Source organism: Harpia harpyja, chromosome 6, assembly GCF_026419915.1.
Source record: "Harpia harpyja isolate bHarHar1 chromosome 6, bHarHar1 primary haplotype, whole genome shotgun sequence".
NCBI lineage: Eukaryota > Metazoa > Chordata > Aves > Accipitriformes > Accipitridae > Harpia > Harpia harpyja.
In genome coordinates this window covers 32,959,218-32,980,307 of record NC_068945.1, presented here as the reverse complement: position 1 = coordinate 32,980,307, position 21,090 = coordinate 32,959,218, and the positions used below count along the sequence as shown (strand labels likewise).

At 48.5% G+C, this 21,090-nt stretch overlaps 1 protein-coding gene, 1 long non-coding RNA gene and 1 pseudogene across 2 annotated transcripts; all 3 read right to left on the bottom strand.

The window, feature by feature from the left end:
• Positions 1–8,302: 8,302 nt before the first annotated feature.
• Positions 8,303–13,850, bottom strand: LOC128142897 (uncharacterized). The gene is made up of 2 exons (XR_008235544.1): positions 13,098–13,850; positions 8,303–9,454 (listed from the first exon to the last, which is right to left on the bottom strand). It is a non-coding gene; the product is annotated as an uncharacterized LOC128142897 (long non-coding RNA).
• A 1,394-nt stretch (positions 13,851–15,244) lies between these two features.
• LOC128143579 (electroneutral sodium bicarbonate exchanger 1-like) lies at positions 15,245–17,345 on the bottom strand. Its single transcript, XM_052790937.1, has 3 exons — positions 16,824–17,345; positions 16,449–16,609; positions 15,245–15,516 (listed from the first exon to the last, which is right to left on the bottom strand). Exons 1-3 carry the CDS (start codon positions 16,982–16,984, stop codon positions 15,245–15,247), a joined length of 594 nt encoding a protein of 197 aa, XP_052646897.1. The 5' UTR covers positions 16,985–17,345.
• Positions 17,346–19,524: 2,179 nt separating this feature from the next.
• Positions 19,525–20,472, bottom strand: LOC128142896 (olfactory receptor 2A14-like; annotated as a pseudogene).
• Between the last annotated feature and the right edge of the window lie 618 nt (positions 20,473–21,090).

Sequence of the window (21,090 nt, the reverse complement as noted above, 5' to 3'; positions counted from 1 at the left end):
AGTTGTTTTTTCATCTAGTGCTGTCCTGCTCTCTGTCCCTTTTTTCTCTTTCTTATTCTGTCATGCTCCCTGTGTCTATTTTTTAATTCCTCCATCTCTGTCCTGCAGCCCATCACTATTTTTTTCCTCTTCCATCCCTCTGTCCTTCTTCCCGTCCTTGTCTCTCTCTCCCTTTGTTCTCTCTCCCTTTTTTCCTTTCTTGCTACATCTCTGTTCTGCTCCCTAGAATAGAATAGAATCATTAGGTTTGGAAAGGACCGCTAAGATCATCAAGTCCAACTGTCAAGCCAGCACCAAGTGTCTATGTGTTTTTTGAACACCTCCAGGGATGGTGACTCAACCACTTCCCTTGGCAGCCTGTTCCAATGCCTGACAACCCTTTCAGTAAAGAAATTTTTTCTAATATCCAATCTAAACCTCCCCTGGCACAACTTGAGGCCATTTCTTCTCGTCCTATCTCTAGATACTTGATAGAAGAGACCAGTACCCACCTTGCTACAACCTCCTTTCAGGTAGTTGTAGAGAGCGATAAGGTCTCCCCTCAGCCTCCTTTTCTCCAGACTAAACAACCTGTCGTGGTTTCAGCCCACCCGGTAACAAAGGACCACACAGCCCCTTGCTCACTCCTCCTGCCCCCCTCTGGTGGGATGGGGAGGAGAATCAGAAAAGAGAAAAGGAAAAAAAAACCAAACCAAACCAAAAACAGAACCTTGAGGGTTGAGATAAGGACAATTTACTGGGACAACACAAAAAGAGAAGTTACAACAACAACAACAGTAGTAATAAAAGAATATACAAAAAGAGTGATGCACAGTGCAACTGCTCACCACGTGGAACCCGATGCTCTGCCACTTCCCCCATCGAAAGTCGAGAGCTCCCCCCAGCCTGCTCCCCATTTATATACGGACCATGATGTCACATGGTATGGAATAGCTCCTTGGCTAGTTCAGGTCAGCTGTCCTGGCTGTGCCCCCTCCTCCCAGGTTCCTGTAAAAATTAACTCTATCCCAGCTGAACCCAGGACATTATCCACCCCTTATTCTATACCATCTACATCATGCCCAGATCTTACATTTTCCAATCAACCACTACCACTTTCCTTGTCTTTTATATATATGTATATGGACACCCCGCCACACTCACACACAAATAGTATTCCCTTAGTCGATGGGCTATCCCTCCAATGTGTCCATCAATTTTTATTTAGTCCATGACTTTGGGGCTCCATCTGTTGTAACAGTTCTTCAGGATAAGAGAGATAGTGTGAGGTGTTAGGTTGTTGTATACTGCCTCTGGAGCTTGCAGTCGGTACGTTTGGTGCAACCCACGCCCTTGGTCTGCAGGTCAAAGAGGTTGATCTTGAGGAAATTGCTGGGCGCCAGTTCAAGTTCTATCACTGTTGTACTTGGCTCGGTTTCAAAGTCCATCCTTCAGTCATTTTGGGTAATTCTTACTGTAATACCCTTGATATGGCATATAGACACTATAGATACAATGACATACGTTGGCAGGTTATTTAGCAGTTAACATCATACAGCCTAATTCACTGGCTATTCTCTCCCAAAATCAAATCTCCTTGAGGTACACACCGAAATTCCCCATCCTTCTGCATCACCCACCAAGTGTACCCAGGTCCTTGAGCAAAAGCAATCCCTTGGATGGGTTTGTCTCTGCTTGAGGCAGGAGTAACCCAGACTGTCTTCCCTAACATACTCTTCATGCGCACTACAGGGACTCTATCCCCTTCTACAGTATGTGGAAGTCTTGGTTGGGCGGGGCCAGCCCGATTGGCAGATCCTCTAGTATTAACTAACCAGGTGGCTTTTATTAAATGTGTATCCCAATGTTTGAACGTTCTGACAAATTATAGTCAATGTCTCAAACATTCATTAAAGAACTTTGGTGGAGAAAATGGCCTCTGTAAAAACGCTGGAGTTTTGTGAACAGGACAATGTGGCCAGAGGAGAGGGCCCCACGGAGGGTGGGACCGCACTTCTCCAAAGTGCAATTCCTTATCTTAAGTGACCAGGAGAAGGAGCACAGCATATGCGCCTGGAGGAGGAGGCCCCGCGGAAGATGGGACTGTGCTTCTATCTTAAGCAGTCATGCCAGCAGGAAAAGAGAGGCAGCTCTGCAATGACCACCCCCCCACACCCCACCCCTCCCACCCCCCTAAAGCTCACCGACTGATTCCAGAGAACCCTGGGAATGGGAACTGCGCATGTCGAGACCATCAACTAACACACTATAAAAGAAGGGAGAACGAGTTCTCAATGCGTGCCCTCCAGAACTGGATCTCTACGCTGGCTGGACCAACGCTGGACCCAGGACTGGTGAAACCCTTTTCTTCTCTCTTTCTTTCCTTCTCTCTCTCTCTTTCTCTCTCTCCCTCTTTTCCACAGTCCCTACACCTCATCCTTTTGAACATAAATCATTGACCAAGTCTGAGACTAGGAGTAGATCTAGTCACCCCTGGGCTCCTCTTTGAGGAGGAGTCCAGAAAGCAAGGGGGTCTGCTCTGAACCTCGTGACTCAACGGGAGGGCTCTCCTTCTGATACATTTAATATTCCTTTTTCCATTTCTTTTTCTACACCTCCCTTCTCTTTTCAAACAGCAGCTTAATGACACGTTGCAAGGTTCATATTGATAAGTTCACTTGTACTTGGGCAAGGTTAGCTAGATTGAATAAATGTTGATTGTTGTTTGAACTCCCCTGGTGTCGTTTCACCTTAATTCTGACAAAGGAAATCCATGAACCTGAGTCACTCCAAATTTGGGACATGACAAGTTCCACCCCCCATTGCTCTCAATGTAGTTTTCAGCAGTCCATTGTTATCGTTCAATTTTTCTGGAGGCCAGTGCGTGATAGGGGATGTGATATACCCACTCAATGCTATGCTCTTTGGCCCAGGTGTCTATGAGGTTGTTTCGGAACTGAGTCCCGTTGTCCGACTCGATTCTTTCTGGGGTGCCGTGTCACCATAAAACTTGCTCTTCAAGGCCCAGGATAGTGTTCTGGGCAGTGGCGTGGGACACAGGATATGTTTCCAGCCATCCAGTGGTTGCTTCCACCATTGTAAGCACATGGCACTTGCCTTGGCGGGTTCGTGGGAGTGTGATATAGTCAATCTGCCAGGCCTCCCCATGTTTACATTTCAGCCATTGCCCTCCATATGACAGGGGTTTTAGCCGCTTCGCTTGCTTAATTGCAGCACATGTTTCACATTCATGGATAACCTGTGCAATAGTGCCCATGGTCAAGTCCACCCCTCGATCACAAGCCCATCTATATGTTGCATCTCTTCCCTGATGGCCCGAGGTATCATGGGCCCACTGAGCCATAAATAGCTCACCCCTACGTTGCCAGTCCAGGTCCACCTGAGACACTTCAATCTTGGCAGCCTGATCTGCCTGCTGGTTGTTTTGATGTTCTTCAGTGGCCTGACTCTTGGGTATGTGAGCATCTACGTGACGTACTTTTACCACTAGCTTCTCTATCCGAACAGCAATATCTTGCCACAGTGCGGCCGCCCAGATGGGTTTACCTCTGCACTGCCAGTTGCTCTTCTTCCATTGCTGTAGCCACCCCCATAGGGCATTTGCCACCATCCATGAGTCAGTAGAGAGATAGAGCACTGGCCACTTCTCTCTTTCAGCAATGTCTAACGCTAGCTGGACAGCTTTCACCTCTGCAAACTGACTCGATTCACCTTCTCCTTCAGCAGTTTCCGCAACTAGTCATGTAGGACGGCATATAGCAGCCTTCCACCTCCGATGTTTTCCAACAATGTGACAGGATCCGTCAGTGAACAGGGCATATTGCCTCTCATTTTCTGGCAGTTTATTATACAGCGGGGCCTCTTCAGCATGTGCCACCTCCTCCTCTGGCGACATTCCAAAATCTTTGCCTTCTGGCCAGTCCGTGATCACTTCCAAAATTCCTGGGTGACTGGGGTTTCCTATGCGAGCCCGTTGTGTGATTGGTGCAATCCACTTACTCCACATGGCATCAGTCGCGTGATGTGTAGAGGAGACCCTCCCTTTGAACATCCAGCACTGGCAGTTGGGGTGCTAAGAGGAGCTGTGTTTCGGTACCAACCACTTCTGAGGCAGCTTGAACTCCTTCATATGCTGCTAATATCTCTTTTTCAGTTAGAGTATAGCGAGCTTCAGATCCCCAATATCCTCGACTCCAAAACCCCAGGGGTCGGCCTTGGGTCTCCCCAGGTGCTTTCTGCCAGAGGCTCCAGGTAGGGCCATTCTCCCCAGCTGCAGTATAGAGCACATTTTTAACATCTTGTCCTGTCCGGACTGGTCCAAGGGCTACTGCATGAACAATCTCCTGTTTAATTTGTTCAAAGGCTTGTCGTTGTTCAGACCCCCATTTAAAATCGTTCTTCTTCCAGGTAATTTGGTAGAGAGGGCTTACAATTTGACTGTAATTTGGAATATGCGTTCTCCAAAAGCCACAACACCTAAGAAAGCCTGTGTTTCCTTTTTATTGGTCGGTGGGGACGTAGCTGCTATTTTGTTGATCACATCCATAGGGATCTGATGACGCCCGTCTTGCCATTTTATTCCTAAAAACTGGATCTGCTGTGCAGGTCCCTTGACCTTACTTTCTTTCATGGCAAAACCAGCCTTCAAAAGGATTTGGATTATTTTCTTCCCTTTCTCAAAAACTTCTGCCCTGTTGCCCCATACGATGATGTCACTGAAGTACTGCAGGTGTTCTGGAGCTTCACCTTTTTCCAGTGCAGCCTGGATCAGTCCATGGCAAATAGTGGGGCTGTGTTTCCACCCCTGGGGCAGTCAATTCCAGGTGTACTAGACACCCCTCCAAGTGAAAGCAAACTGTGGCCTGCACTCTGCTGCCAAAGGAATGGAGAAAAATGCATTAGCAATGTCAATTGTGGCATACCACTTGTCTGCCCTTGATTCCAGTTCATATTGAAGCTCTAACATATCTGGCACAGCAGCGCTCAGTGGTGGCGTGACTTCATTCAGCCCACGATAATCTACTGTTAGTCTCCATTCCCCGTTAGATTTCCGCACGGGCCATATGGGACTATTAAAGGGTGAGTGAGTCTTGCTGATCACTCCCTGGCTCTCCAATTGGCAAATCAGCTTATGGATGGGGATCAGGGAGTCTCGGTTGGTGCGATATTGGCGCCGGTGCACCGTCGTGGTAGCAATTGGCACCTGTTGTTCTTCAACCTTCAGCAACCCCACAACTGAAGGGTCTTGAGAGAGACCAGGCAGGGTAGACAGCTGTTCAATCTCCTCCGTCTCCAATGCAGCTATACCAAAGGCCCAACGGTACCCTTTTGGGTCCTTGAAATACCCCCTCCTGAGATAATCTATACCAAGGATGCATGGGGCCTCTGGGCCAGTTGCAATGGGGTGTTTAACCCGGTTAGACTCATTTCAGCTTCCAATACGGTTAGCTCTTGGGATCCCCCTGTCACACCAGAGATACAGATGGGTTCTGCCCCTTTATAACTTGATGGCATTAGGGTGCATTGTGCACCAGTGTCCACTAGAGCCTTATATTCCTGTGGGTCTGATGTGCCAGGCCATCGAATCCACACTGTCCAGTAGACTCGGTTGTCCCTCTCCTCCACCTGGCTGGAGGCAGGGCCCCTCTAATCCTGGTTAGAATATCCGTTACTCACTTTTCGCACACATGAATCAGAAGTCCCTTCAAGAGGATCAGAAATGGGATCAGCCCATCTACTGCGTCTGGGGGACTGCTCACGGGAAACTGGAGCAGCAGTTTTCCAAGAAGAATCCTCTTTCCTGGTTGCTTTTTCTCGCAACTCCTGTACCCGTGCATCCAGGACTGAGGTAGGTTTTTCCATCCCACTTCCTCATGTCCTCTCCATGGTCACGCAGGTAAAACCACAGGTTAGCCCATCGTGTGTACTTTCTCTCTCCTCTCTCTTGGGCAGAGGAGTGCTTACTCCCAATAGCTGCGATGCGGGCCTGGACAGGTTGGGAGGAGGACATATCCACTTTGAATTGCTGGAACTCTCGGGACAGTTCCTCTACAGCCGAGACACAGGCCCGTAGGGAGGAAGAGAGAATTCCTTTGTATTGCCGGAGTTGGACAGCCAATTCATCCACCGTTTGTCCATAGCCTTCTTTCCAGGACATTACTGCCAATGAGTTGGCATAGGTTGGTGGTGCACTTTGTAGAAACTTCCGCCACATCGGTTGTGTGCATTGGACTTCATCTGGATCTGTGGGTGACTGCGCATTTTCTGGATCATTATAAATCACCTCCAGCACGGCTAATTCCCTCAGGTACTGGATACCTCTCTCCATGGTGGTCCACTTGCCTTGGTGACATGTAACTTCATCCTTGAAGGGGTATCTTTCCTTTACACCTAACAGAAGTCACCTCCAGAGGCTGAGGACTTGTGTTTTTCTCCCAGTCGCCTTGTCGATGCCCCCTTCCCTAGACAGAGATCCCAACTGCTTGGCTTCCTTACCCTCTAATTCCACACTACTAGCCCCATTATCCCAGCATCGGAGCAGCCAGGTAACAATGTGCTCACCTGGGTGGCGGCTAAAATCTTTTCGCATGTCACGCAACTCACTCAGGGATAGAGATCGGGTAATTATTTCAGGTTCTGCCTCTTCCTCCTGTTCTCGCAATGACCCCGGTTCATCTTCATCTCTCACTAAGCGAACTGATTTCTTTGTGTGTTTCTTTTTCTGTACAGGGGCGACTGATACTGGCACAGGTTGGTTCTCTGGTTTAGCTGCAGTATCTGTCACCGGGGTTGGGGTAGCCACACTGCCTGTTGCCGGGGTAGGGGTAGCCATGGTGCCTGTTGTCGGGGTTGGGGTAGCCACGGTGCCTGTTGTCGGGGTTGGGGTAGTCACGGTGCCTGTTGTCCTGTTTTCCATCTTTCCCCCCCTTTCCCCCTGAGGGTGCTGCCTAATATCAAGCAGTGTTTGGTAGATACTGGCCAGGGCCCAGCACAGTGCAGTGACTTGTACATCTTTGGAATAGCCACAGCATTTTTCTTTCAAATATTCTACCACTTCATGAGGGTTCTGTAGTTGTTCGGGAGTGAACTTCCAAGCCACTGGAGGTGAGAAGTTCTCTAGATACCTGCCCATATCCTCCCACATGCCGTGCCACCCATGAATATCCAGCTTTGGGGCAGATCTCTGGGTGGTACTCTTAAAGAGCCTTTTTGTAGCCCTAAACAAGACCTGAAACATATTCAGGAGGCATAGCACTAACAGCACACTGGCTTGCGCATCCCAAAGATATTCAAAATTCTCAAAAGCTGTTGTAATTAGTCGGAAGGAGAGAAGGGAGGCGAATGGACGGGGGGAAGTATCCCCCCCTAACTTCCCCATGGATTGAGTGTAATTACCAATAAAATCCGATAGAAGGTGCCCGAAGTATGGAAATGATATCACTGCCTCATACAGATACCAGCTTAACCTCATGACCAGTGATGTAATCATTTCACAAGTTGACATTGCCCAGTACAGCAAAATGATAATCCCGATCACTCTCCCAGAGGTGAGAAACGTAACTACAGGCAATACATAGAACATATAAGAACTTACAAAACGCCACCATGTAAACAAATGAATCAACACTGTGACTAACATCTATTTATCTAATATAAGAAATGCGTATGACAAATTTGTTTCAACACGCTCTGGCCAGATCTGTCGTTATCCCAACCCTTCGTGCCCCACGTTGGGCACCAAAAAGGACTGTCGTGGTTTCAGCCCAGCCGGTAACAAAGGACCACGCAGCCGCTCGCTCACTCCTCCCACCCCCCTCCGGTGGGATAGGGAGGAGAGAGAGGAGAGAAAAGAAAAAAAACCTGGAACCTCGAGGGTTGAGATAAGGGCAGTTTACTGGGACAACACAAAAAAAGGTTACAACAACAACAATGGTACTAATGAAAGAATATACAAAAAGAGTGATGCACAGTGCAACTGCTCACCACCCGGAACCCGACGCTCCGCCACCGAAAGTCAAGAGACCTCCCCCCGGCCCGCTCCCCATTTATATACTGAGCATGATGTCACATGGTATGGAATAGCTCCTTGGCTAGTTCAGGTCGGCTGCCCCGGCTATGCCCCCCCACCTCCCAGGTTCCTGTAAAAATTAACTCTATCCCAGCTGAACCCAGGACAATAACACTCAAGGATCAAAATCGTAAAGCTTGTTGCTCTTTTTCCAAAACCTCTAGGTTGTGAAGAAAAAGACATTCTACCCCAACATCTTCAGTACGTTAATTTGAAAATGTAAACAAAGTAGAATTTCATTGTAAAGCATTTAATAGTGGAGACAAGCAATGTGAAAAGCTGAATTACAAAAGAAACAATACAACCCGACATTCACGCTACAAGTTTACCTTTCCACAACCATTAGTACTTCCAGGTCAGTTCTTTCCAACAAAGAGATGCTGTAGTGGCAAGAAGATTATGCTGGGGAAACAACAACAACAAAAAAACCCCACATTGTACCTCAAATACTTCTCTGAGAATTGTAACAACAAGGTAATTTCTGTCCACCAGAAAGACACATCCCCAGCACAAAATAATACAGAGGAAGACCAAAAAAATAGAGGAAACGTAAAGAACAACCTGTGCCGTAACGGTCTAGTCTCAATAGTTAAGGGGACTGGCATACATTATGATTAACAAGGAGTTTTATTCCTTCCAAAACTAACCCACCTATCAAACAAACAGTTACTGCCGACGTTCAACACGTGCTGCGCAGTGAACAGACCACTCTTGTTTCGACAGCTTTAGAGCACTCCTTTAGTCAGCAATGCCCAGCCACTGTTGGCGGGACTACTTTCATTTCGGTTTAAAATGGTGTCTTTGGGAGTCAAAGTTACAAAGGCCACAGTTGCTAAGCGGCCAAATAAAGGCCATACTTGCCTTAAGGGGACTGAAGGTCCCTCCCAGGAAGGCCCCGCGAGAAGGGGGAGTGTGTAAAACTCCTTTAGAAACTGGGCTGGAGATGGCACTCCTCAGCTGATAAAAGCCACATCCTATGAGGTCTGTGACTGAGGTCAGTAACCCTCCCGTGAGGAGTTTTTTCCCCAAAGACAGCTCAGAAGAGGAACACTTCCTGGGAATGTTGCACCTTACCACAAGACAAAAGGACACGCCTGAACGCTCCTTTGCCTTGGCAGACTTTGGTTTAACCACAGAAAAGAGGTACCCATTCTTCAAGAGAACGTAGAATCACCTGAACTGCCAGAATCAGGCACAGGCTCGGACAGAGCCAGGACTGCATCTGCTCGTAGCTGCAGTATTCGTACCTTCTCCAGAACCTGGAGAGACCTCTTCCTTCTGACTCCACATTTCCTTTGTTCACCATTTGGTCCAGCTGCTGCAGTAGCTGCACCGCACCCTCAGCCTGACCGGTTCCTTGTTCAAGGTTAGATCCCACAGGTGCCCCTGTAAGAAACAGCAGCAAGAACAAAAACACAAGCTCGCTCTCTCCACACTCCCTGCAGACCCAACGGCAGACCCTGAAACCGAGAGGTGGGTCCAGACTCTGACTGACGTCACGCCTGGGAGCTTTCAAAGCAATCACAGTGCAGACTGGTTTGGAGGTAGGCTCCCATCTCACAGCCCAGCTCTGAAAGAGCTACGTAGCCTGGCTCTGTGGGTGGGAATTGCCTACAGCCAAAATCATTGCTGACCTACTGCTCTTCGGTGGTTCTAATTCCTAGTTGCATGTGCTGGAAAATACCAAACACCATTTTTAAAGGAAAACTAACACCAATGTCATCCTTGCAGCTTTTGATTTCATATGACCAATTCAAATGAAACAAGCCAGGAATTCCTTACTTGCACAAACTCACTTGGTTACAGCCCACAGTAAGGGATGCTGGACTAAACTCACGCTCATTTTCTTTGGAGGAATTCTGAAAGGAAAAGGAACCCAAGAACTGTCACACCATGTAAAATTCTATTCTACAGGAGATCTGTGTTTCTTTGTTTGCTTGCTTGAAGAACTAAAAGGCAAGGTCTACTCTCTTGTTCTGTGACTTTATTTTCTTTCATGCTACTATGAGGACTTTCTTCACCAATATCTTTCTACCCCTCCCTCCTCAGGACATTCCCAGGCCTAACATAAAGCTAGAATTCATTGACTAGACTTTAATATAGCAGATAGATAGTGAAAAAGGAACAGCAGCTATGGCACAGACAGAGATTTTAAAAAACATCGACAGAGGTGCTGTGGGAAGTAACAGCCGCTGGACAATATAGGCCCCTAGACATCAGCCCTGCTAAGACACACTCATAGGAAGCAGAGTAACAGGGCAGGGACAAAAGTGAAAAGTGCCAGAAGCAAGAGGTGAGCCAGGAATACCCATTAGCAAGGCTATCAGCAATACAAAGGACCACAAACAACAAAACCACCCTGTAAGCTTCTTCAGGAGAAAGTAAAACAACTTTGTCACAGAGATAAGATAAGAGAAGAATAGATCCCTCCCTGATGGTGCTTCTCTTGCACTAAGCTCAGGTTCACGTGAAATTCCAAACTTCAGACGGCCAGAGATCTTTGCAGTTTGGTCTCAGAGCATTAACTAAGGTAGGAAAATTATCTGCAGTGACAGGCTGAGCGTCTCCCAGTTCTTCCTTCCTTGGACTTCTGCTGGTGCTCTTGGTAAGGAGAAAGATGCACAGGCTCAACTCCAATCATCCTGACCAGACAGCCTCCTGTCAAAATCGCAGGCCTGGAAGGCATTTGGATGAGAGCTGAAAATGCAATCTATTCAACACCCATGCGACTGTGGCACTTCCATGCTCCTCCTTCTGAATCGACTGCCGATGCTGTAAAGTCAGTCCTACGTGTACTAAGCAGACAGATTTCCTTCATGTTTTAACAAGACCCTTCCCTTTTCGAGATGCACTCTAAAACACCAGCTGGATTTGGATCCAAAGTCATACACTGCTGATAAACTGAACAAGAGCCCCAGAGGAATGATCAGAAGAATCCTGAGAAAGTACAGGTGCTACTGAGATGTTTTTTCCTAAACCTGATCTTTCTTCTCATCCTGAATACCAAAAGAAAACAAATGGAAAGCAAACCAAATGGAAGGCATGTCACAGAAGCACCTGGCTCTGATCTCCTAAAAATGCACAAGGGAGAGGTCATCTGCTCAGGATTCCATGCGGTGCTCCTGACATCTGGTCTGGTATTCATAAAGACACCAGTTTGTGTCTGGAGCTCCCTCTCAGTGTAACAGTGCCCTGACTAGTGCAAATTGCAGGTACGAGTCATGGTGGCACAAGCATCTCTTCTGGAGAAGGTTCTTCTCACCTCAACTGGTATTTGCCCAGTTGATGATTCACTCATCATAGTTCCAGTTTACCTGGAAAGAGCTCAGGACATGTCCTCCCACATCAGTTAACACAACAGGAGGTTACGGTGATGTCTGCCACCTACCACATCATTTCTCAGGGTCCAACATGCTAACCTGGAGCTCCGGCTTCCAAGGACCCTAATGTTTGGGAAATTCAGCCACTGTACAAGGAGCGGAGGCATTCTGGGGACAGCGATTATAGCAAAGCAGGGAATAAAAAAAAGCGCCTTTCAGAGGATGACCCTTATCCCACCAACAGAGTGTTTGGAGCACCTGAGGAAAGAAGCCAGAAAGGGCATGTGTAGAAAGACCTGTCACTAATCCTGCAAAGGTAAGCTGAGGGGAAAAAAAGGGATACAGGTTTTGGAGACAAATCAGCCTGCTTGTTTTAGAGAAGTTCTTCTCTACTGAAGGCTCCTGAAGAGTTACCAGGCAGTCTCCTTCCTATCTTGAAAATCCAACAAACCTGTCAAAACCCCCTCTTCTGAAAGAAAGTTTTGGGCTTACAACAAGGTGAGGGTTCTTTCAATACAGGAGTTTACCTGTGCAGGCTGAAGGTAACCATGCAACTAGCAGCACCTGAAATTGCAGGCCACTGTATATGCAGGGGATCCCTGCAGAGCAATTACGTTGAGACTGGCCCTTTGAAACCAGTCCTACAGGACCAAGCAGGCAGTATGCCCTGGCCAGCAGGCACCAAGCCCACAGACGATATTTGCGTAAAGGCACAGCCAGTTGTGGAGAGGTCCAAAAGGTTTCTGAAATGGGGGCAGCACGTCATCATGCAGAAACACGCAGAAATCTGGGCATCTGATGCAACTGTTCACCTCCCAAGGAACAGTGGGAGAAGCAGCTGTTCCTTTTATACCACCAGGCAACTTCCTTTGTGGACAACCCCAAGAGGAAGAAGTTTGCCTCCTCGGAGAAGACTCTCTCCAAAGAGCTGGAGAGGGAAGGCAGCCAGGAAGGCAATAGTGTGGCAGGGGTTTGAATTAAATGCAGAATGGCTATCAGGATCCAGAAAATGGATGAAATGCACTGGGAGGATGGGCAACAGCCAGGAGGAGGAGAACAGGGGGGTGAGGGAAGACCCTCCTACCTAAAGGGTGTGCCTAACAGCAGCTCTGTCAGAGCAGCCTTTTAGCTTGTGGGCTAAAAGAGAAAGAATCTCGCCCTCCTGACAAGGTCTCTGGAGAACAGTGGGTTTAGAAAGCAACTGCCAATCCCTCTGGAACAATCCTGTCGTAAATCTGCCTTCCAATGACATAGCGAGAAAAAAACATGACACTGTTTCAAGAAGAGGGAGATGCCTGCAAGGCCATCTGCACAGAGAAAGGACACTGGTGAGGAGTGGCAAGTACTCGCACCGAAGCCAGTGTCAAGGTGTCAGCACCCACTGTTGGCCCTTCATGGAGTCCTGCACAAAAGAGCATGTGAGGTAAAAGAGGACTGGAGTCTCTTCAAGACAAGGCAGGGCAACCTTTAGGTTCAGCTCCGAGAGGCTAAGCTCACCCCTAGAGTTTGTAGCTTCACAGTCAGAAAAGCCTGTGTTGGCCCCCGGTAAAACTCATCCTGTGGCTAAGCTTGATGAGCAGGAATCACAAATGTCTCCATGCAGGTGAAAAGGGAAAAAAAGTTACCTGAAGGTGTTTTTATGCTTGTTACTTTAAGAATCTAGGACTAAACAGATGCTGTTGTCTCCTTCTGAATATTCTGTAGCTTACCGTTTCAAATCCGTGCTTTGCTTTACTCGTATGGTGAACACACTTGGCTCCAGTTCAAAAAATAAGTCAAACAGGTAAGAACTGAGTTTACCAAAAGTCACAAAAAGGAAGCAATCGTGTAAATGGCTAATCAAGTATTTCATTAGAAAGCAGGGTTTTAGTACCTCCCTCTAGCCAACGAGATAGATACCCTTAATCTGTACTTATGTTTCAAAGTCTCATTTAAAAAATGAAAATAGGCACTCACTCCAGTAGTAGGCTTTCTGCTTTTCTAGTAAGCCCAACAAGCAGTTAAAGAGAAAAACAGTGTGACGTGACAGGGAAAGGCGGATGAGCAGCGAGGTGAGAAAGCTTGCAAATCCTACAAGATTACTGACACAAAGAGAAGGGCAGGTAGCAAAGAACCATAGAAAGGTCTTACACGACTCAGTCGTGGAGCAATAAAATGGCAGAGAGGTACAAAGTGATGCAGATGGGGAAAACCAGTCCTGGCTTCACACACAAAATAGTGCTCTTGGAGCTGATCAGCATCACCTGGAGATTCTGATAGCTCAACACCCAATAGCACCCCAAGAAAACCCAAATCCAAATGCCTCATGAGGACTTACGAGCAAAAGAGCTTGTCCAAAAAGAAAAAAAAGATCAAGCAGTGGTCTGACTACAGTAGGCAAACTCCTTACCAGGGTCAGGGAATGCTCAGACTGAATGCTCAGCTCTTCAGTCTAACAGAGTAATCGGAAAAAAATGACAGAAGGCTTGAAGTTGATGCCTGACCGGTTTAATTTTGAAATCAAGAATACACTTTAGAATTATTAACTGTTTTAATCTTTTCTGGAATAGCGTAACTGCTGGGGCAAGACACAGGACTAAGAGAGAACTGCCAGACTGGACTATGAAATAGCCCTTCCTGGCCTTGTATTTTATGAATCTACAACTCCCGCCTTGGCTAAAAGAGATTATAAAGCATTCTGGATCCTGGTCTCATTCTTCACTCATGTCCAGCAGTTTTATTGTGACTAGAAACTGATGGAGGGGATGGGGTGGGGAATGAAAGGATGAGCAGGAAAAGAACTGGCTTCAGACTTCTCCCATTATAATCTCTGCATGAAATGTATTTGGGAATTGGGTAGAATATAAGGCAACAAGGGAGATGATTTGACATGGTCTGTATGTCGCCATGGAAGGGGAAAGGTGAACATAAACACTTCCGACCACAACGCTGGATCTGGGACCCTCTGCCACATACTTGTGAATATTAAGTACAGACACGAATCTTCTGTTTTTAAAAGCTACACTCCATGAAAGAAAGAAGCCTGCCAGACTATAACTAAGAACGGCCCTGCCTCTGAAAGGTAATCAAGAACTAAGCTTGCAGTTAGCCACCACGAGCCAGCATTGCACCCTCGCGCTGAAGGCGGCCAACAACACCCTGAGCTGCGTTAGGAAGAGTTTTGCCAGCAGAGCGTGGCTCAAGACGGGACACGTAGGCTCAGCGACGCCGCGATGAATTTGAAATTCTTCAAAACCGACGGCTAATTTAATTTGGGGGCCAACTTTCATTAAAATTGGCTGATGGGTTTAAAAGCTACAGCAGGGAATGGAGAAACGAAGGCAAGGAGATGTGGGTGGGGGAAACGTGCTTGCTTGCAGTAGCCTTGTTCCCTTGGGACACCAAACTGATGCCTGCAACTTGACGTTTGGTTGGGTGTCTTTTTTACGGAAAAAATTTGTGCTTCTCATTCGCACCTTGTTGGGATGGGAACTTCCGTCATGCCTGAGAGGAGGACAGCCGGGCTCAGGCAGACAAATGCCATGATGGGCTGGTGAAGGAAATCCAGCTCTCCTACGAGCACGTTGGATGCTTCAGCCCCGGTGGGAATTTTCTTCATGAAGTGCAGCTCCACCTGGGCACGACAAGCGATTTTCAGGCAATTACCCCAAAAGCAAAGCCCACAGCGCTCTGCAGCACACTCTGCAGCCAAGTTTGCAAGAGCAAATCTGGCCCTAAAGGCGTAAGAAAGCTACGAGTGTCTCACCTTGCTTAAATCCATTGCTTTGCTCGCACGGTTCACCCCATCTTTAGCTTCCGCAGCGGTGGGAGAAGGACAAGGGGTGATTGTTTGGGCTGGTAGGAAAAAGAAAGACACTCAGAGAGATGGACAAGGAGCAACTGGGATGCTTCTCCTTTGCCCGGACAAGTCTAATGGGGCCAAAGCCCTGCAGAAACCCTCACCTGGCTTGTAGAGGAGCTGCAGGTCTGATTGCCTCTTGCTCACATCGGCAAACGAGTAGACAACGGGGAGAAGCTTGGTTGTCTTCTTGTTCTGATGGTGGTGCTTCCTCAAAAGGACTTCTCGAACTTGCGCCCGCATGTGCTCGTCAAACTCCGCGGACTGTTCTTGCTGGGCCAGGATCATATCTGAGGATGGCAAAGGGAAACGAAGCCATCAGAGCAGAAACCCCAACAAGTCCCTACCCCCAAAGCCGCTGGGGAAGGCTGTGCCACACAGGCTGCACCCTAACGCAGGCTCAGCCTTGCATAGCAAGGCCTTTTAATAATCTTCAGCCTTTGCAGCGAAAATGAGAATTTTCTTTTGCTAAAAAACATCATCCAAGTGCTTATTCATCATTCCGCTAAGATAAATATTTCTCATTCTAAATAAAGCAATTTTCTTGCCCGACCTGGCCTTTCTGACTCTACACATTTACCCAAATTATAAGCAATCTATAGCACAGACATTCCCAGAGTTTCCCAGGCTGATCGAGTGCAATTTGCCGAGCCCAGGGAGAAACGTGCTAAGAACGGCTCCGACTTCTCCAGCCCTTGAAAGGGCTGAATGGAGACCTGCCGCCAGTCAAAGATAACTTCTCCAAAGCGGCTTCTGCAATTAACTTCAAGTATCTTCCCCACAGAAATACACTGCTTGGTCATTGCCAGATAAACTCTGCCTTAAAACTCTTAAATGCTGCACGTTAAGGCAAAAGAAAAAAAAAGAATGCGAGGAAACAGCTTGTAAGAAACAGTTCCTTTAAGGAGGTTCAGCTCTTACGCAGACTCCGTATTTCTAAGAGCAGCCTGCTAAGCCCTGACACACACTCCTTTTTGGCTGGAGAATATTCTCTAGTGGCTTCTCCAACTCCACAAACTGCTTTCAAAAGGACCCCGTATTGGAATAAAAAACTGGTGCGACTGTTGCACACCCAGTCTACATCCAAAAACAGCTCATGAGAAAAACACAGTGGGACTTCTGGAAAAGGACGTGCCATTGGGGCAGGGTTTGATTTGGGAGTGAAGAGCACCGTGGCAAGCTGAGCTCGGCCGTTCCCGGAGGGATGCAGCGCCCACGGTACCTGCAATCTCTTCGATGCTGTTGGCACAAACGTCCAGCAGCACCGTCCCGTTGCTGATGCAGCTCCTCAGCTCGGAGAGGGTGTGCAAGGACAGCGTGCCAACGTAGGGCTTGCTCCAGCGCTCGCCGCCGTCTTCCGCGTCCTCCTCAAACTTCAGCCACCTGTGGACATTGGGTGCGATCAGCCCCATTGCAAGAAAACAGCCCCAGCTCTGCAACCCCTTTGACAGAGCCACGGGGTGGCAAGAGGAGAAGGCTCCTCGTGTCGCCACCTGCAGCTGCAAAAGCTTCACGTCCTGGAGAGGAGAAAGCAGAGCCCACGGGTGCTGCCGGTGCGGGGACTCCTCTCCCACCGCAGCCAGCAGCAGGGATTTACCTTGCTGTTTCCTTCCACTCGGCATCTTGGCCCTCTTTTACACAGATCTCATCCAGCTCGGAGAACAAGTGGTGAGGGACGTGCTGCTCATCCTCCTTGGTCCTGAGAATGAACTGCACCCGCTGGGACAGGGAGCCTGGGGGCAGAAGGCAAAGACCCATCCCGTTACCGCGCCTGAATACAGCTCGTCACGCTCACGTGCAAAGTGGCCGTCAGCACCAGTTCAGCCACAAACACTGGGCTGGCCCCTCTCCTCTGCGTCTGTCTGGGCTTGTACAGAGCCGTGGAGAAGGAGAAGCATCTATTCCACCTCTGCATAAGGATGGGCTGCTTTCCTTCCCCACATTGCCATTTTTAAAGCCAGGATCCCTCTGAGGAAGACGAGCCTAAACCCATTATGCATTTAACTGCATTAAAAAAAACCCCAAAACCAAAAAACAACCTTGGGAAAAAGAGGGTGTTGCTCAATAAGGCCACTTTCCGTCGGAAGAACAGCAACTCACTCAAACTAGCCACGGGGACCTGCTTGCAGAAGGCCCCAGCACCCACGTAGGCCCCAGGAGTTTAGCGAATGCCGCGGTGGGACTTACAGTGGTAGCCCTGCTCTGTCGGGGCAGAGTCCTTCTCCCGTTCCCCTTTCCGATGTTTCTGGCCGTGGCGTCGGTGATGCCGGTGGCTCTGCCTAACCAGCAGCATTCGCGCGCCCACATACAGGGTCCGGTGGCCTGTGAAAAAGCAGCGTTTTTTGCAGCACTCTCGGCACTGCGGCAATGGTTGAGGTGGCCGGTGCCTTGCTAAGCCACGGTTAAATCCCAGGAGCAACACCAGCTTCCCTTAATGTTATTTTCACTGGACCTCCTTCCTTCCAAGCCTATTTTACTCGAGCTTTGCAACAACACAGCAACAACAAGTGTTGGCTCCGGGTCATCTAAAAGTGCCCTGAAAGTATCGAACCTCTTCTCAAATTCCAGCTTCGGCTGGACAACACTCAGACTTGCTCATTAGGCAGCAACACAAGCTAACTATTTTCAAAATCTCTCTATGGCATGAGGCGACAAGAGACGATCAAATCAGTCCCATCGTAATGAACTCCAGAACAAAAAGAGAAAATCACAGCCCCGCGTCTACAGCCCTTTAAGAGATTCTCCTGACCTCTCCAAGCCAGGAGCAGCCTCTGCGAGAAAAAAAGCCGTGAATTATCGAGCCCCGTGGCTACAACTCACACCGTGGCCTCCCGGGGGGCTTTTCCCCTCCGTTTAAAACGCCGTAATAGTAAAAAATGTGACAATAACTGTGCTGCTTTATTAAGAAGCGTGGCACGTTTTGCTGCACGTGATGCGACACCGAGCAAGGCACATTGGAGAGACTTTGTGCAATGGGAAAACGCGCTGGGCTGGTGGCCCCTCTACCAGGACCTCAGCAGAGACTCACCTTCCAAATCCTCCTCCTCATAGCGAATACTGACAGTGTTGCTCGTTCTTCCCCGGTCAATCACTGCCTCCTCGTCATGTCTCTGTTTAGCAACGACAAGAAGGGAAAAGTTGGGGCTGGGGGTGGAGAGCTCCCTTACGTCCTCCCAGCCATCATCCACCCCTGCGTCCACGCGAGTCCACGAGCCATCACGCCTCTGCGTGCCTCCTCCTTCAGGCACAGCCCTAAAACCACAGACTTGTAGGAGGTTTTTCTTCCCATACGCAAATAAAACAGCCCATAACATCACCTGTACTGTATACCATGAGAGTCTGGAAGTAGTTACTACAGCAGGAGAGGGATGAGTGTTGCAGACCAAAAAAACCCACCTCCTGCTTTGTTCTTGAGGTTCCTGTCTAAAAAAGTGATTTCCAAACTGGAAAAAAAAAACCCCACAAAACTGCACTTTTGAGCCCCGGCAGTGCTACCTGTAACTCTTCCAGAAGGGTCATTTTGTAACCCCCGTTTGGGTTCATCCTCACGTCAGTCACTGGGTTTTGGGGACAACTGAACCTCCAGATCAGTTGGGGGGCCCGATTCCCCAAGGACTGATGGAGTAGCCCTCACGGGAGGAGCTAAGTGGCACCCAGCGTGCACCAGCTCCAGAGACACAATAGGGACCATTATGAAATCACAAGCTATGATGCGGATCCAGGCAGCTATTTAAAGCCACGCACCCCTAGAGCCTTCCCGCTTGGAAAACTTAGTCCCTGGGGAGAAGCCAGCTCTGCTTTGAGCAAAAACTCTCCAGAATAGAGAAACTGCCTGCATGAGAGGTGTCAGGCTCAAAAGTGTGCAGAAGGAAAACCCTTCACAGGCTCGTTCACCCTCCTGAAAAGCAAAGCCCATTAGCAGCATCATGTTTTCTCTCTTCTTCTTTCTAACAGTAGAGCTGAAGCTCTAGCATCCTGAGGATGCAAACAGGAGGTACAAATATGGTAGGGAAAAAGAATATCTTATTGGATCAATGGGTAGATTCAGAAAAAAACCCTGCTACACAGTAGTTTATCCTGACTGCTAGCTAGAACCGAGAAGACTGTTTTTTCCACCTGGGTCAACAGTTCTGGTGAAACATACTACCCGTCTAGGACGGCTGCATCTGAGGAAGAAGAATTAGTTATCTGCAATACAAGGAGTAACAATGAGTAATTTTGTGTCACGATATTCATCAGACCGCACAGAGAAACAAGAGACAAATGCATTTGAATAACCACATCTTGTGTTAACTTTTAACCACTTAACACTCCGTGAGAAATACCCCAAGAGCTCAAGAAGAAAGAGCAGAAAGACAGGAGACAGGTGAAAGCCTAGAGCCCCAGCTAGAGGGAATGAAAGACCCTCTTCCTTCTCTGAAGCTTCAGCAAGGCTTCCTTCACCTGCTTGTTCCTCCCACTGTAAATGACGGGGTTCACACTGGGGCTGACGAGACTGCAGAAAAGGGAAAGAACTTTCTCCCTCCCAGGTGAGTTACCGCTCCCGGGCCCCACGTACATGAAGATGGTGTTTCCATAAAAGACACCACCACGGTCGGGTGGGAGCCACAGGTGGAGAAGGTTTTGTGCCATCCTGGCGCAGAGCGGATGCGCAGAACGGTGGCCACGATGTCCAGGGAGGAAATCAGGAATAAGGCTAAAGGGAAGAGGAAGAAGCACACACAAACAGCAAAGATCAGGACTTTATCGGCACTAGCGGCAGTGCAGGCCAGCTTTAAGACAGCAAGAATTTCACAGGAGAAGTGGACAACCTCGCGGGGGCCACAGAAAGGCAGCTGTAAAGCCAGAGAGGCTTGCAGTGTACCAAATGTACGAGGCTTGCAGTGTACGAACGCCAAAGCCCACGGAACTGTGGCAAGGGTGAGGCACAGCCTCCAGATCGTGATGAGGGCATAGCGGAGGGGACGGCAGATTGCCACGTAGCGAACGTAAGACATCATGGCCAGCAGCACGCACTCTGTAAGTGCAAAGATTAAATAAAGATGGATCTGTGCCCCACACCCAGCAAAGGAGATGGTTCTGCCTTGTCCAAGGAGGCTCCTTAGCATATGGGGGACATTGTTGGAGGCCTAGCAGATGTCCACGATGGAGAGGTGGCAGAGGAAGAAGTACATGGGGCTGTGGAGGCAGTAGTCCAGGCAGATAAGCAGGAAGACAAGCGCATTTCCCATAAGAGTGGCAGAGCATAGGGCACAGAAAAGGCCAAAGAGGCAGCGCTGCAGGGCTGGGGTGCTGCAGAACCCCAGGAGGATGAATTCTGTGACAGTCGTTTCATTCTGCACGCTGTGCTGGACGTGAGGCAGCACAAACTGCCACCACGGAGATCTGGAAGGGAAGGAGCAAGGAAAAGGAAAGAAAAAGGAGAGTTTTCCTAAGAATGTTGTGTCCTTTACTCTTTACGCTGCAGCTCCCTTCTCCCTGTTTTTCCCTCTGACTCCAGTGAAAGGTGCGTACTACCCTCACCATGCCGAGCGACGTACATCTGAATTGCAAGCTCCAAGCTCTCTGCAAACTTTGAGCAGTTTGACCAATCTCGCACAACTTTGCTGCCTAGCTTGCCCTTGAAGTCCTTCTTCTCCTGGCTTGGTTTTGGGGTTTTTTTGCAGGGGGTGGGGAGGGGCAGGGGGTGGTTTCGCTGTTGGAGAAAATAAGATGATGAAGATTGCAGGTGACGATTAAGGTGAAGTCAGAACAACTTCAAAGCAGCTATTTTAAATTAAGTCCATATTAAAAGGAATGCACAGTTCGCAGAATAATTCCAGTTTTACCATTAAACCAACCAGCATTTCCAATCCACTGCTGTG